Here is a 16508-nt window from a genome sequence, read left to right as displayed (position 1 = left end):
TGGCTCCAAAAGCCAAAGACGGTGCATGGGCTCATTGTGATTTGATTGATGGAAAAATGATATGCAAATTATGCCATAACCCTATTGGGGGTGGGGGTATTCTCAGATTGAAACAACACTTGGCTGGGATAAGAGGCCAAGTAAAGCCATGTGAAGCACCAAATGAAGTGTTAGGTCCTATTAGGGCAGAATACTTTTCCAAGTTTGAAAAGTTTGAGGAGAACAAGGCTAGGGAGAAGGCCATCTAAGATGACATTGCAAGGAAGAGGGAATTATTAGAAGCCATGAAAGAGAGTGGGTATGATGATTATGAGATTCAAGACTCTTCTTCTATCCCTTCCACCTATGACCCTTTTCTTTATATTCCTCCTTTTGGCCAACAATCAAAGGAAACAAAGAGAACAAACATTCAGAGTTATTTTTCATCCTCTGACAACATTGCCTTGTCTAATCCCACTTCCTCCCAGCCAAGTTGTCAACCCACTTTGGATCAACATTCGGAAAAATAATGCAAAGAAACTTATTATCAATACATTGCAAGATGGTGGTATGATGCAAATATCCTATTTAATGCTGCTCGCTCACCTTATTACCAAGCTGTGGGACTTTGTTATAGCTGTAGGACAGGGCTTCAAAGGCCCTAGTATGCATTACTTGAGGGGAGCTCTTTTGCAAAAAGAGATTTCTTCCATTGATGAGTATTTGGTTGAGTATAGAGATTCATGGCTCAAAACAAGTTGTTCCATCATGCCAGATGGATGGATCGATGGAAAGAACTGCACTATCATTAATTTCCTTATTTCTTGCCCTCAAGGAACCATGTTTTTGAGATCATTTGATGCATCTGATAAGGTGAAGGATGCAACCCTTCTATTTGAGCTTTTGGATGACATTATTCAAGAAGTGGGGGAGCATAATGTTGTGCAGGTCATCACCGATAATGCCTCAAACTATGTTCTTGCTGGAAAGATGCCCGAGTCCAAATATAGGACCATATTTTGGACTAGATGTGTTGCACATTGCATAGACCTCATGGTTGAGGACATAGGCAAAGTGGAGTGGGTAAAAAACACTGTAGAGAATGCCAAGTGCATTACAAAATACATTTACAGCCACTCATGGGTATTGAGCCTAATGATGAAAAACACTAGGGGCAAAGAGCTTGTTAGGCTTGCAATTACGATATTTGCAACTCACTTCCTCACATTGCAATGTCTCAATGCTCAACATAAAAACCTATAGAAAATGTTTTCTTTTGATGATTGGATTGAATCTCGGTGGGCTCGTAGACAAGATGGCAAAGACACCAAAAAGAAAGTGTTTGACAATTATTTTTGGAAAAGGTCTGCGGAGCTTGTGAAAATTATCGAGCCCCTTGTTAAGGTGCTAGGATGGTGGATGGGGAAAAATTGGCCATGGGCTACATTTATGAGGCTATGGATCAGGGAAAGGAGCAAATACGTGCTACTTATAAGGACATGTTAGCTAAATATGGCCGTATATGGGAGATCATTGATAACAAATGGAACAATCAACTGCATCGTACTATACATGCAACTGGGTATTTTTTGAACCCAAGTATCATTATAAAGCTTGGCTAGGAGATCCACAGGATGGGGAGGTCAGAGATGGATTGATTGATTGCTTGGAGCGCATGGTCCCTATCCATGTAGACCAGTTGGAAATACATATACTCTTTTCAGTATGGCAGCTGGTACCTTTGGCAAAAACTTGGCAAAGATGACAAGAGATGTGGATCAACCAGGTAAGCAATTCCAATTTCCAATTTGTTTTTCTTTTCAAGTTAAATTGTTTACAAATTTACAATTCAAATTATCTATAAATACTTGTAATTTGTAAATACGTAATGAAATGAACTAAGTTACTAATTAATGTCTTTTTCTTTGCAGCACATTGGTGGGAGTTATTTGGCGGCTAATGTCCTCAATTGCAAAAGTTTGCAATTAGAGTCCTCAGTCAAACTTGCAGTGCATCAAGTTGTGAGCGCAATTGGTTTGTTTTTGAGTGCATACACACAAAGAAGAGAAACCGTTTGGAATAAAAATGGTTAAATGATCTTGTCTTCGTGCAATACAACCTTTGACTAAGGCGGAACCAAATGATGAACAAAACACCTAATCTAGATTCCATTGTGTTGGATGATATTGATCCAACATCAGAATGGGTGGAGGAGACTAAAGATGCTGTGTTTGATGTTGATTTTGATATTGACATGGCATTAGCGGGGGATGAAGCAGATTTGGTGGCCCCATGAGAACCAAGATCAATAGCCGCATCAAGGTAAGACAACCAAGTTACCAACCAATGGAAGGCACTAGTTGTGCAACTTGACCAACTTGTGCTTCCATTAGGTCCACTTCTATTGTTATTGGAGGCAGTGCTATTGAGGTTGCAGATGAGGCTGAGGCATCCTTAGACTCTGAACCAGATGATGTCTATGTAGCTCTTGCTGGTGATGATGATCATGTGTCTAGTAGTGGTGATGAATTTGATGATCGATCATGTGTTTAGTAGTGGTGATGAATTTGATGATTGATCATGTGTAGACTCTAGAGTCTAGAGTCTAGACTTGTAGTCTTGTAGGAGGACAATGGCCTCATAACTTGTAGCATTGGTTTTGGACTTTATAAGCCATTTAGAGCCTCATTGCTTATATATTTTGTTGATGATATGTATTGCACTCGGTGTCATTTTAGTATAATCACCTTTACATGGTATATAAATGAGCAAACTTTGAATATTTTGTCTCTCTTGGCTTGGAATCATGGTTTTAAATCTTAAAACTATTTTTTCATTAAAAATTAATTAACTCATGATGTGATTAATCCGAAAGACTTTATCAAAATTAGTATGGATCACAAAAGTTTAAAATCAAGCATAAAAATTAATTATTTAATGTATTTTTTTAAAAATCGGTTCATTTAGACTTGACTAGTCTCGATTTGACTAGTTCCAATTTGAAACTCGGTTTATTAGGTGGATCGGTTCGGTCATTGGTTTTGGTTTTTAAAACTACGGGTGGTGAAAATATCTTCCTCACTGAGAGGGAATGTTGAAATTTGGTAGTTGGGAAGGTATTTTTGAGTAGAAAAGTCTTGTGGCCTTTGTGGTTTTGGACCCAAAGGAGCGGGCTGGAAACCCAAGAAAATGAATTTAATAAATTTAATCTAATTACGAGTCATGTACGCTCAGGTTAGTCGACAAGGCTAAGGAACACACCACTTGGGGTTTCATGCCCCTTGGATAAGTATATATACTAGCCAAAGAATAGGTTAGAGAGATCAATTAAGATGTGACATCACTTGTGTGGAGAACCAAGGAAGAATCACAGTTTGTCAACTAGCAAGAAGTCAAAGCATTTGAGGTAGTTGAGGTCTAATTTGTTGAAAAGGGTTGAGAAGGTTAAGACTAGTTGCAGGCTACAGGAGGGATGCAGACCCTTGCAAGAGGGTTGCGGGCAGTTGCAGGAGTGGTAGACAAGGCTGAGGATTGTAGGACAAGGTTGAGGGCTTGTACTAAGGTTGTAGTTTGTTAGGAAGCAGTCTAAGGCTATTGGGAGTAGGTTTAGCGACCTTGACAACAAGGAAAGGGGTTGCTTCAGAGGATTCGTAGGGTTGCTAAAGTGGGCTAGTTTACAATTGTAACAGAGATTGGAAAAGGACTGGTAACAACCTAAAGGAAAGGGCTATAATAGGGCTATTGTTGACAACTGTAATAAAGGATTGTAGAAGGATCGATTGCCAAGAACAACAACAACCAAGTAGAACAATGGGCTAGGTCGCAACGAATAGCAACAACCAACGAGGACAGTGGGCTAGGCTGCAAAGGACAACAACAACCAAGTAAGACAATGGGCTAAAGAGATTTGCTTAGGTATGTACAACAAGTAAATTAATTGCTGCAAGTTTTGTTTTTGGGCAGATGGGAGCCTAATGGACTAGGCCTTAGCGCTAGGTGTACAAGTCAAAGGATAGACTTAATATTGGCAATTGTATAGAGATTTTAAAGTACCATGATCCCTAGTACACAAGCCCTAAGGTTTTCTTATTGAAGAACTAATAAGAAATAAGTCTTGGGCCATAAGTTTTGTGTACTTTCACTAATTTGATTGGTGTTGTATTTCTGTTGTGTAAGTTGTTTTGAAGTTAGGCATTGCTAGTGTGTTTATGCTTCTAGTTAAGACATACTAGACCTAGGGTGTGTGAAATTCTAACATTTGTCGACCTTCCAATTGAATTCTAAGTTGGCATAATTCCATTCATTATGCCAAAAGATCTAGAGATGGGATAAATTTGTTGTTCTAACACCCCTTGTCGATTCAACTCTTTGGAGATCTAGGGGGTGAAATTATCTTTATATAGCCCATTCTAATTGCAACTTCTCAGAGTCCAAGTATTGCTAGAAGTTTCACAAATGCAACTTTTGTCAACTTTTTTGTAAAGACATCAATGATTTGGTCATCTTTCTTGCAATAAACAAGAGAGGAAACTCTCTCTTGTACAAACTATTTCAAACAATGGGAATGAAGCTCTATATACTTCATTTAATTTTGAGCAACATGGTTTTTATCTATTTGTAATACTATAATTGTTGCATTACCCTATAGTTGACCACTTAAAAGGAAATTTGAGTGCACACATTAGTTTGTGAATCCACACTGTGGTCGCATTCACTTTACCTCTATATTTAGCCTTTGTTGTTGATAAGGAAACCACCTTTTGCTTTTTACAAAAACAAAGAATTGTAGAAATTTCTTGTAATTTGTAATAAACAATTTCACCTCACAACTAGTGCTTTCTTGGATCTTAACCTTTCGAATTCAGCCTTTGGACTGTTAGAAAATACAAATTAATATGATAGTGGTAGTGGATAATATTTCAATTCTTAACAACCATAAACTTTCAAGCTATTCAAGAGAAAAATTACCATGGTGTTTTGATAGGTTTTTGCTCTCTAGTGTAGTTTTATCATGAATAAATCAGATCTAAAAACCCTTTTTTCTTCCATAAATACAATAATAATACAACCCTTATTTTCTTCAATTACTTTGCTAAATCACTTAACATAATTACCCTTAAGTTATGTTAAATCAACATGACATATCTGAAAATTAAAAAGCATGACAAACATAGAATTTGAAAATCAAATCTGCAATTTAAGCAAGTATTGTACAATTGAAAAGTTGATTAATATGCTATAAGATGAAGTTTTTGTACATGCCATAGCCTAATCATAAAGCGAATACAATTTGTTGATGCCTTAACAATTGCCTTGCCCCCCAAAATCTGTTCAAAACTTGGAGTGTCCTTTTTTTTTTGTTGATGTTTGATATCATTTTCTCATAGCCTTGCAACATTATCTTTCCTTGTCCTTTTAGATGAATAAGTTAACTGGGCTTTGTCATGTTTCTTTGAAAATTTTGCTTCAATTTTTCAATTGGTCTTGATTCTTAGATCAACCCCCTTCACTTATTTGTTGAGCTTTTTCTTTGATTTTGAAATCGTCCTTAATCTCATTTTGTGATAGCCTTGGTTGGTTCGGTAAAAAAGGCTGGTTTGGTATTGAATCTACCTTTTCCACTTATGTGCCATTGGTTGGATAGGTTTCGGCATAAAAAATGGTTGGATTGCCTAGTTCCACCAATTTTGGTTTGATTTCGATAACACAGTTTGAAATTGACATTTAGAATTAGTGGTTTGTTCTTTAGTGTTGAAACTTGAGAGGGCATGTTTTCTCCAATATGAGAATTTTTTGTCATTTTTTCTCAACCTACAATGTGATGATCTTTGAGAGAGCTGCTTAATGTATATATTGGAGCATGCATGCCTTTAGTGTGGGAGCTAATATAGAGACTTGGATGTCCAAGAGCTGGTATTTCTATATTTTAAGGGAAAAATCCCTTGGCTTTGGTAGAGTTGATAGCTGGGATAATCTAAGGGAGACAACTAACTCGGAAGACATTGAGTTAAATGGTGGGAGTGGAACTCAATGTGATAAGGACCTTAGATGCTCTTAGTTGCCTTTTAGTTTTCCCTCTCTTTTCGGTGCCATACAATGTTCCATTAAGTTTCTAGGATGGGGGGCCGTAGGAACGAGGAGACACATAGGGGGTATGTGTGGCGGATGATTTTGAATTTGAATCATGTATATATAGGGGATGATTTTGAATTTGAATCATGTTTATAATATGTACACACACACCATAAATGATTGAATAAAATGGAAATAGTAAAATATTGTATACATTGATTTAAATTCATCATTCATTATATTAGAATCTAGTTAGTACTAAGCAAAATAGTATATGCTAAAGTGTGAAGGTTGGAATAATAAATTGAAATTACTCAAACTCAAAATAGTAAAAAGTGATGAGTCAGACTTGGTCTAAGGTCATCATTATCTAGAGTCAAGACTCAAAGGTCCACACTAAAAGTGGACAATGGACAAGTGTTATCGTAATTGAACCGATCATTAAATTGATCGACCCCAAAACTGGGAACCAAAAGAAAATGGAGCAAAAGATTGGTTGACCAAAAAATATGTAAATATTGAAATTTTGAAAAGAATACGTAAATATTCATGAGCATCCATATGAATACAAACCATTATACACAAATATGGAAAGTTTATATATATATATATATATAATTGTCAATTGGGGTTATCTTTGGTGGTTGGGTGGAATGGTTGTTATCTTCCCTACCAAGGTTGAAATCCCCGACTAGTGACATGATGAGCTATAATACCTTGATAATTTATTGTAATGGCTTCGTGCCTATGAATATTGTTGTATTAACTTTGAGCCTTGTGAACTCTCAAGTGAGTATATCTATGGGCTGGCCTGACTAGCAACTTCACTTTAGCCCTGGGGCTAAGAGAGAGGTTAATTTCCTTAGAATATATGTGTGTGTGTGTGAGTGACAAGTAAAGGGCCATATAACCAAAATAACGTTGAGTGCAATCCAATGTTGCGAAAATCGTGATCGGGATAAAATTGACAAGGGTTCGAAAAAAGAAAAAAATTGTAAAAATCGGCAAAACATCGACAAAAAAAAAATACAATAAAATTATTTTTTTTTTCAATTTTTTTAGTATCTAAAGCATCCACAATTTTTTGACGATTTTATCACAAATTTTTCATTTTAATAAAATTCTTGGCATTTTTTTCATGTTTTTTGGGCGATTTTTACGATTTTTTGGTGATTTTTATGATTTATTTATTTATTTTTTGGAAAAAATTGCCAATAACATTGACTGATTAAATCGCTACGCAGAAAAAATCACCATTTAATCGGGATTTTCTAAACCCTAGTGCAATCCCTCTCCGAACCAAAAATATATCATCAAAGAGGCTCTAGATGGCCCCTATATTTCAAAAGAAATTCATGCTACAACAAATACCTACTTACCATCAAAATCATTGCCTATATTTGGATTCTCATCATCAATATCAGCTTCTAAGCATTAAATAAGATAGAAAAAACTTAACATGACAAATCAAGACTTTGTTTGAGTGATAGGTACAATTATACTATGGCCATGACAGAGGAGTTCAACAATCAATGCCTCCAACATTGAGGTACATAGAGGGCTTAGTGTTCTTGATTAAATGCTAGTTCCATACCTTTGTACATGATAGAATCCAATGGAAACATTGCAATCCCCTCAATCTTGAAATCCTGAAAACTTTAAAGGAGCTAAAATTCTACTTTCACGATATGAAATCCAATTAGGTTTGAACCACTCTTAAACATTCTAAACCAATTAATGGTATTGATAAAAATTAAGATAAAAGGGAATGCCACTTATACTTTAAAAATTTAACATTACCATTAATTACGTAGCATTAATAGGGCCCTAGGGTTGAATATTAAGTTTCCCCACTCACAAGTTATTGTTTTCAAGCAAACTTCAGGGGGGTGCCCACAAACATCCCTTTTGGAGAAATGCATCCACCACATTGGGAAAGTGTTTCCCCTATGTCTCCTTACCTTTTCCCAAAAGGGGGATGTGGGGAAACGTTTCCCCAGTTGTCCCCTTGTCATGGGAGCATGGGAAACATGGGGAGCGTGCCCCTCACTCTAGGGGATGTGTCCCCACGGAACACTAGTGCCATATGAATGAGACAACTTGAATGGGCAATGCATTTTGAGTTTTAAGCAATTTCCTTTTGCAAATCATTCCTTTGTTCTAGGATTTTGTCATGCACTTTTTTCTTGCATTGGCATTTTAGATGCTGTAAGCAGTTCCCGAGTGTTTTCTCTTTATGTTATTTTCAACATTTTCTAGAAGTTGTGTGTGCACTTACACATTGTATTCATACTGATTGTACTCTTCAGTCCCATTGACCTACTTTTGTGGTTATTTGTTGGACATTAATAAAGTTATCTTATCTAGCTTGTATTTGGTTTGTATGCTGCTCTGGTAAGGTATTTTATTGGTGCATGCAACGCATTCAATTTTGCATATATTCTCTTCCTATGGTATTGCTGGTATTTGCCATCTTCCTGTCCCATATTATTGATAATTTGAGCTGGTTATTCTTTTGTCAGTGTCTATTATCTCTCTCCATTCAACTCATTGTACAGGAAGAATATTTCTGCTGGCTTGGGGTTAACATGTTCTGTGCAACATTGCAATGTTTTCGTCTGCTAAATTTTATTTGTGTCCAGAGTATATTTTCTATCTTTTAATACAGTCTTTAATGCTAGTCCTTTTTTTGGGAAATTAGATGTTCCTCATTTTGTTAATGCCGAATTAATGAACTGAGAACCCGTATTGGTTGGTGGTTCCATATCTTGTATTGTTCTTTGTTCAGCAAAATAAAAGGTTTTTTTTGAGAAAGCACTCTAAAATTGGTAACTGAGGGTAATATGTGATTTTAGTTAATGATCTTTAAGAAAATTAACATTGTGAATGCTATATAACTTGAAGCATTGTTTGAGTAGGATGTAAGTTTGTAATGCTATTAAAATGTTGGATTTAATTTGCATGCAGGGTTAATGATGCAATGGAATCTGCTGAGATGGCTGAAGTGCAGTAAGATTTCATCATTTGTCTTTAGATTTTTCATCTTGTATTATTGGTTTAATGGTTCTGATCTCTTGTCATCTTGGTGACATGGATTTTGTTGGCCTTTCACTAGCTAACGTAACCTAACCTTGTAGCTCATTGAAGGAAAATTATACTCAGAAAACAGACATACCATTATGTACTGAACAATGATTAGGCATTTCATGTAATAAATAAATATCACAGAATTGTGATAAAATACCATTTGAATAACATCACAGAGAATGCAATGGACTCATCGGAGTGCAGCTACGCACTGTAATTATCTCTCTCTCTCTCTCTCACACACACACATATAAACAGTAGCACACATGCAATATCTTAATTCACATGTTCTGTTCTGAGAGCCTGATTATATAACAGAACCAGTTGCAGATTGCAATAAAGAATTGTCAAATTGTCATCTTCCTTTTCCACATCCTTCCATCTTCTCTGCTCAAGCTGCAACTAGCCCTTTTGGTAGCTTCCCATCGTATAGGCTTGACCTGCTGTTCTTGTCCTTTGCAACCCATCCTTGTGGTACCTGCATCCTACGAGTGTCCTTGCAGCACCATCGCTTGTGTCTAAGCCCATTGTTCTACTCGGGGTTAACGTTCTGTCCTACAATACATCCTTGTGGTGCTAGCCAAAAACTGCAACCTTTTCCAGTGCCAAGGCTTGTGGACACTTACTGGTTTCAACCTAGTGTTGCAGTCTTTTCCTAAGCTGTAACATTTTTTAGCCTGGGATAGGTTTAATAGTCTGTTTGGAGTTAGCACTGGTTTGTTCTGCTGTAGGCTGGTGATATTAAATGATTGTTATATTTTTTTATGTATATTACTGGTATGTGGCTGTTAGAAAATAGCTTGTTGTAAATAGCCTATATTTGAAGTATTTATATTGGGATTTTTGAATTTTCTTATTTGATGCAGAAATGGTGCATATGTTTGTGTCCATGGGCATTTAAGGAGCTTTCAGAACAAGAAACTTGTCAATGCTTTCTCTGTAAGGTGTGTATTGGAAACTGATAGATTGTAGTTAGGTTGGGTCACATATGATTCATATTACTTTGTTACCATAAACGCAACCAGAAGACATGATTCTGGTTTCGTTCCAGTTCCAGTTCTTGTTTCCATTTTTGTCTTGACACTACATTCGTACAATATTAATCAATTTTATATGCATGATATAGAGTAGAAGGGATAATGTCGGTTCATGTTTCCTATCCCCTGTAATGCTCTCAGGACCATGTTTTTCATTCTGTTTCTGTTACCCATTATGTTTTCTGTTTCAAGTATATATATATATATATATATATATATATATATATATATATATCACTTGTTAGATTGCATTTGATTCTTCTAGGATATTTCAGATTTGGCAGGTCCAATACATTTCTACTCAGAAATGACAAATTTACGGATGCATTATTATGACATGTTGAGCCCACAACAGCCCCTCAGTTTTCAGAATTAGGGGACCCTCGTTTTCAGTACCTAGAGTTTTGATTTGCTTTTGCTTTTCATGATAACTGCAATTGAAGTTTTTTTTTGTAAGCTTGACAGGATTACATCTTCATCATGTCCAATATATCTCCTCGATTGGGGCAGGGAATTGAACCAGTGACTTCACATCAAGGAGTGTTTTAACAGAGCACCCAATCACCATCTATCCAAGACCCTTGTAGAAAATGCAACTAAAGTTTTGTTTGTTAGTCAATATTCTCTAAAATTTCCATATATAGGCAATCTTTCTTGTTTGCATGAGTCCTTGGTAAATATTTTGGAGGTTTGCTTAAGTGGTGGACCCTTTTTTTGTAAGGCGTTCTAAATTTCAAGCTTGTCCAAGCATCATCCTTGAGATCGATCATTTCAAAAGCTATCATCTAAGATTTGTTGAAGTCTTTGCACCCATCCAGAAGATCAACCTTCGATATGGTTGTGGCATTGCGCACTTCTCCAAAAGATTAATTCTTGTGAAACTTGCGCGGTGTGCAAACAATTTCTTTTTCCTTTTCCGCTTTTCATGAAAGTATATTCATTGGACACTTCCATGATGACAAGTTGAAAAATTAGTTGTACTCAATTAACGAGTAAACTAGGTAAATACTTCACAAAAAAAAATTATTCTATATAAAATATTGTCCTTCCATTATTTAAAATATTAAAATTTTATAAACTATAAAATATGTAACTGTCTTATTCAAAATGATGAAGCATGTAAACTGAATGTGATACTTATTTCCAAATTGTCAAGAATTGTCTATGCTCATCGCATGTGAATTCAAGTGGGTCTTCACAAGACAAGGTTTCTAAACTTCTACGGGAACTTTTCATGACGTGACACATGAAATAGTGCATACACCAATATGGTGGTAGGATATTTATGTAGTTGTGAGCAGATACCCTTACTCGATTCAAAATTTCTCAAAGGATGATCAATGATCCATATGAAAAATAGAGAAGTGCTGGTTCACAAACAGCTCCTGATTACAGCAACAACTCAACAATCTGATCTAACTAAGCCTGTTATAGATGAAATTCTCAGGAGTAGGGCATGTCTGTTTATGACATTCATTGACTTCCTTTCAACATTATGTAGAACGGTGGAGGACAAGCAGATGATAATCTTGCCCTTTGCTCAACCCATAATTTCTCAAAGGATGATCAATGATCCATAAGAAAAAAATAGAGATGAGCGGTTCACAAACAGCTCTTGATTATGACAGCAACTCAACAGGCTAATCTACAGAAAAGAAGAAGGTAGAAGGAATTGCAATATATACATAATCCTCCAATCTGGAATTACAATTGGTATTATTACTAGCCCTTGGGGTAAAACCCCAGGAAGGCATCCTTTGAATCAACTGTTCTATCCTATTTTTAGTGTCACAATATAACTCATTATGGTTCAGTTTTGTCAAAGTCACAATGACCATCCCGCTATCAGTCTAATGAACTCTCTGAAATTAGCTACGTGTCCCGTGAGAAAGTCAGTTGTTCTCTCAAGCCTTCAAGTCAGGACTCTCAACTTCCTAAATTAATCAATGTTCACCAAGTCTGGGTTGATACTTTCCGTGGGCTTCATTGAAGAATCATGCTTGTCATCCGTAAAGTACGGACTAATCCCGACGTCACCTTTTACATATCCTTAATTATGGACTCTCAACTTCCTAAATTAATCAATGTTGACCAAGTCTGGTTTGATACTTTCTGTGGGCTTCATAGAAGGATCACGCCCATCATCCTTCAAGTATGGGCTAATCCCCTCATCACCCTTTACATATATTTAATTTTAGGTGTGTCCACGATTTGAAACCTTAGCCTATTCGTGGTAATAGAGAGGACGCCCCTCAAGCTCTCGTAATATGATCAATGATCCATCTGAACCAATCTTCGAAGGAAGAGCCTCATTATTCCTTAAAATCTGTAATCAACCTAATACACTATTGTTTCTCGAGGAATTATTGTTTTAAGTCTGAGCTGTTTATGTCTCCAAGGTTTTCTTTTAAGTTAGCATATATATGCCAGCTCATTATCATACCTGCCAATCTTTCTCAAAGCTGTGCCCCAGTGTGTTTTTCCAACTTAATGATGTATGCTCCTGCCATCTTCCTTGCTGCCTGAAGGTATCTCTAGGTCTGTTATGCATATGATGCCTCCAAGAATGCATGCGCAGATCTGTTATTTTATCTGTCACAGCTAGATAGGCAAATGTTAATTTCCTTAGAAAGGTACACCATACAAGGCTACAAATGTGCATAATTCCTTCAACAATGCCCCCCAGAGGGGAATAGGGTTTTGCATCCATCGTCTAAAATGCCTGCCAAGGACCCCAGTTCATTATCCATTCAGATCTGTGATCTGGGTGAGACAGTTTATTGCGGCCCTTGTAATGTTGTATTTGTAAATAGGACAGGTGGCATTGCTTAAATTAACTATGGTGACTACAGGGAAGCTCACATAGTTCGGGATTATCCTCATAAGTTAAAAAGTCAAATACAACTATATGCACCTCCTGCATGAAGAAGATATTCAGTTACAAAACGTTCAGTGCGTGTTGAACTCATATTTCCTCCCAATGAACCAGATTTTTTACAATTGCAATTGGAAAAAGGCTGACATTCCGTTTGCATAACCTCTCCAGCTGTTATCCAATAAAATTCAACGTCCTATTAAATGAAAACATCATGTTGGCATACTCCAACCATTTTGCCATTCATCTTTTCACCCAGGTTTTCCCAAGATATCGCCCAGGCAGTTTTAGGGGCTAATAGGTTTGATTGCATTTTATTAGGCTTTTGAATTAGACTGACATCTCTATTGAATGATTATTTCAGGCCTGTAACTGATTTTAATGAAGTCACGTTTCACTCCTTGGAATGCATTTTTGTGCATCTCTATAATATGAAAGTTCAGGTACTGTACTGATGCATTTTCTCTTGAAATAAAATGATTTTCTTTAGTTTGAAGCGTTTAATTTGTGATGATCACATTCCTGTGCTATCTACAGGGTGGTGCCACTCAGCCCAACTCAGCAAGTCCAGCGGCTAAGGTTGGATCAATGGGACCACCAATTGGATTGAGTAACACTCCTAGCCACAATCAAGTAAGATGAAAGGATGGTGCTATGTGATGTAACCGGTTTAAATTTACAAGGCTTTTTGGCAGTATTCTTATCAATGTGGGAGTAGATTTAAACATCTTGTTCTTGGTGTCCCTTGTGTTTGTCACATTTAAGGTTTTACCAGCCTTAGGTCCATCTTAATTTTGGAGCATTGAGAGTGATCAACTCTCTTGAGATGCAAACCTTTCTTTAAGATTTGCACTCAAGAAACTGTTCGTACCTCAAGGGATTTGATACTTCTCGGTTCTTGATAGATCTGTACTTAGGAAAGATCTGAGCTGGTTTAAAAAATTGGTTGTTTGAGTTATAAATAATGAACTTTGAGAATGTGAGCCCTAGTGACGTGATGATAGATTGTTTTCCACTTGGACTCTGTTGTAAACCTATTTACATCATTGCAATATTTCAATTAACAAAGAGTTACTTTTTCTGCATATATGTTAATTGAGTTATTCTTCCATTAATCTATGATACTTGTATATCTCTTCCTTTATATGTTCATGTGAAATTATCATTATCTCTTCTCTAAATAAGTTCATATAAAATTAGGGTTGTGTTGTCATAAAAATATTGCAAACTCTAGTCAGAGCGCGTATTAACACTATATCTTAAATTGGTCATTGTATACTTTTTTTACATTATATTTTCTATTTTTTTTTTTCAAGTGATGTGTCAGCTACCATTGAAGAGGAAGGAATTACACATTTACCTCAATACTTAGTTGTAGAAAGCTACCATTGAACAGGAAGGAATTACACATTTACCTCAATACTTAGTTGTTCAAAGTTACCATTGAACAGGAAGGAATTACACATTTACCTTAATACTTGGTTGTAGAAAACACCTCTTGGCATGCTATATGTGCAAAAGGTCAGTAACATGTTTCATTTTGCAGTTCACCAGTCCTGGTCCTGCCTCTGTGGGTGGAGCTAAAGACTTGAATGGGAAGGTTCAAAGCATATTTGAGGAACCTGTGAATCTGTAAGTTGCTGTCCCCATTGTTTTTTTTGGTGAATCTAGTTATCCTTGTGATTATAAATGAAATATTATTGCTGAAGATTATACTTGTTTTATATAAATGATAAGCTGTTGATTTTTCTGGCAAATTGGCGATCTAATTTCCTATATGCTTATGAATTTTGATGTGACAGAGCAATAGAGCATGGTGTTCATGTAGATGATGTCGTGAGGAGATTGCCTGGTTTCACAAAGAAGCAAATCATGTATGATTTTAAAAATTATTGCTTGCAAAATGTTGAAGGTCATAAAGTTTACATGGAACTGATTGGGCATTTTGTTTTGCAGGGACTCTATCGCGTTCTTGATAAATGAAGGATACATCTACTCAACTATTGACGAGGACCACTACAAGTCAACTAATGGCTAATACAATCATAATCATACCACTGCTTCTGTGTTCTATGAGTTTGATATACAAGTCAACTAATGGCTAATACAATCATAATCATAGCACTGCTTCTGTGTTCTATGAGTTTGATATCTACGTTTGGCCTCCAGACTAGGTGTATATTACTTTGAAGCCTCTTCCTGTAGTCCTTGAGCTTGTGGCTCTTTTTATATTCACTACCCATGTTTTATTATTATTAATTTTTTGAACGAGTATGCGGTTTTGTTTGTAGGTTTTATGTTAGGAAATATTTGAGGCTAAAACATGCAATACTTGAGAATATATCTATCTACCCGAAATATGAGAGCGATTCTTGAAATAACCATGGTTTATGTTGCAATGTTAAATATGAAATCAATCTAAAAATGATGTCATGTTCAAGTTCGACATGAAAGACGGTTAAGCTCGATATACTTAGGGTTCATGATAGATGCTCACCACTTAAAGCTGCAATGGCAATCAGACAAACTTGGAATGGGAAAATCTAAAGACTTGCGTCAATTGCCAATCTAGGATGGGCAACCTTTGGAAGAAAGACCACAATGCACCAATAGCAAATAAATTGTTGTTCATGGTAGAAGAATGGATTACAATTGTGTTAGTGATAACAATTGTGTTCTTAGTGGCTATAATTTGTGAAGTAGTTTGGACTTGCTTTGGACATTAAAATTTCAATAAAAATTTATAAAGGAAATGGAGATTGAATACTTTTTTTATTTAAAAATACTTTCAATGCCCCCTGCGCATGGCAACTATCACAAGCTATGTAGTAGATCCGACTTGCAAATATATGAAAATAGAAATATGTCCAGAAATAACAAGAGAGAAATAGATAAACTTCAGATCTTTATTAATATCAAACCCTTAAGGAATGGGAACACTCCACAAGCCATATGTTTGCCAATACAATAATCATTGACATTTCTCAATGGAGAGTCTCTAGCCTCTGTATAGGCTTTATACATGCATTATCATGGGTTTCTCAATACTATATTATCACATTATTGCTAATTACTTGTGGTTTTTTACATGATACAGGCTAACCACTTTATTTATTAATTATGGCCTATCACATTATTACATTATTCATTTGGGTACTTCTTTCTGTACTTCATAATATTCCCCTTAGGTATACTGCATTCCACTCTCTTTAAACATGTTTCGTCCCCAAAACATAAGAACACAAATAATAAGAAGAGTAGTCCACTGGTACCATGCATGTGCATTTAGCCATCCCAAAGATAAGTGATTACTTGATCTAGCCAGTGCTTCATTCATTTGAGATGAGAGTTGATTTTGGCGTTTCCTCTGTGTTGATGTGCTGTGGGTGGAATGTCGCAACTTTTTATGTGTCATGCAGGGGTTGTTGTCCTTGTTATTATTTTTTTTTTTTACAAGA

The 16508-nt window shown here is 36.1% G+C and overlaps 1 protein-coding gene across 1 annotated transcript in view; it reads left to right on the top strand.

Moving 5' to 3' along the window:
• The window catches only part of LOC149241934 (replication protein A 32 kDa subunit A-like), a 42366-nt gene extending 27042 nt beyond the window's left edge, over nucleotides 1–15324 (top strand). Inside the window, exons 4-10 of the mRNA XM_089374086.1 lie at nucleotides 9019–9060; nucleotides 10005–10082; nucleotides 13415–13493; nucleotides 13588–13683; nucleotides 14597–14682; nucleotides 14853–14924; nucleotides 15007–15324. Coding sequence (XP_089230212.1) covers nucleotides 9019–9060; nucleotides 10005–10082; nucleotides 13415–13493; nucleotides 13588–13683; nucleotides 14597–14682; nucleotides 14853–14924; nucleotides 15007–15088 — 535 coding nt within the window. The 3' untranslated portion in view covers nucleotides 15089–15324. The remainder of the gene's footprint in view (nucleotides 1–9018; nucleotides 9061–10004; nucleotides 10083–13414; nucleotides 13494–13587; nucleotides 13684–14596; nucleotides 14683–14852; nucleotides 14925–15006) is intronic.
• The last annotated feature ends 1184 nt before the right edge of the window (nucleotides 15325–16508 follow it).

The sequence above is a fragment of the Pinus tabuliformis genome, chromosome 8, assembly GCF_031772625.1.
Source record: "Pinus tabuliformis cultivar Carrire ecotype Pingquan chromosome 8, CPIR1, whole genome shotgun sequence".
Classification (NCBI taxonomy): Eukaryota; Viridiplantae; Streptophyta; class Pinopsida; order Pinales; family Pinaceae; genus Pinus; species Pinus tabuliformis.
This window is presented reverse-complemented; position numbering and strand designations above follow the sequence as displayed.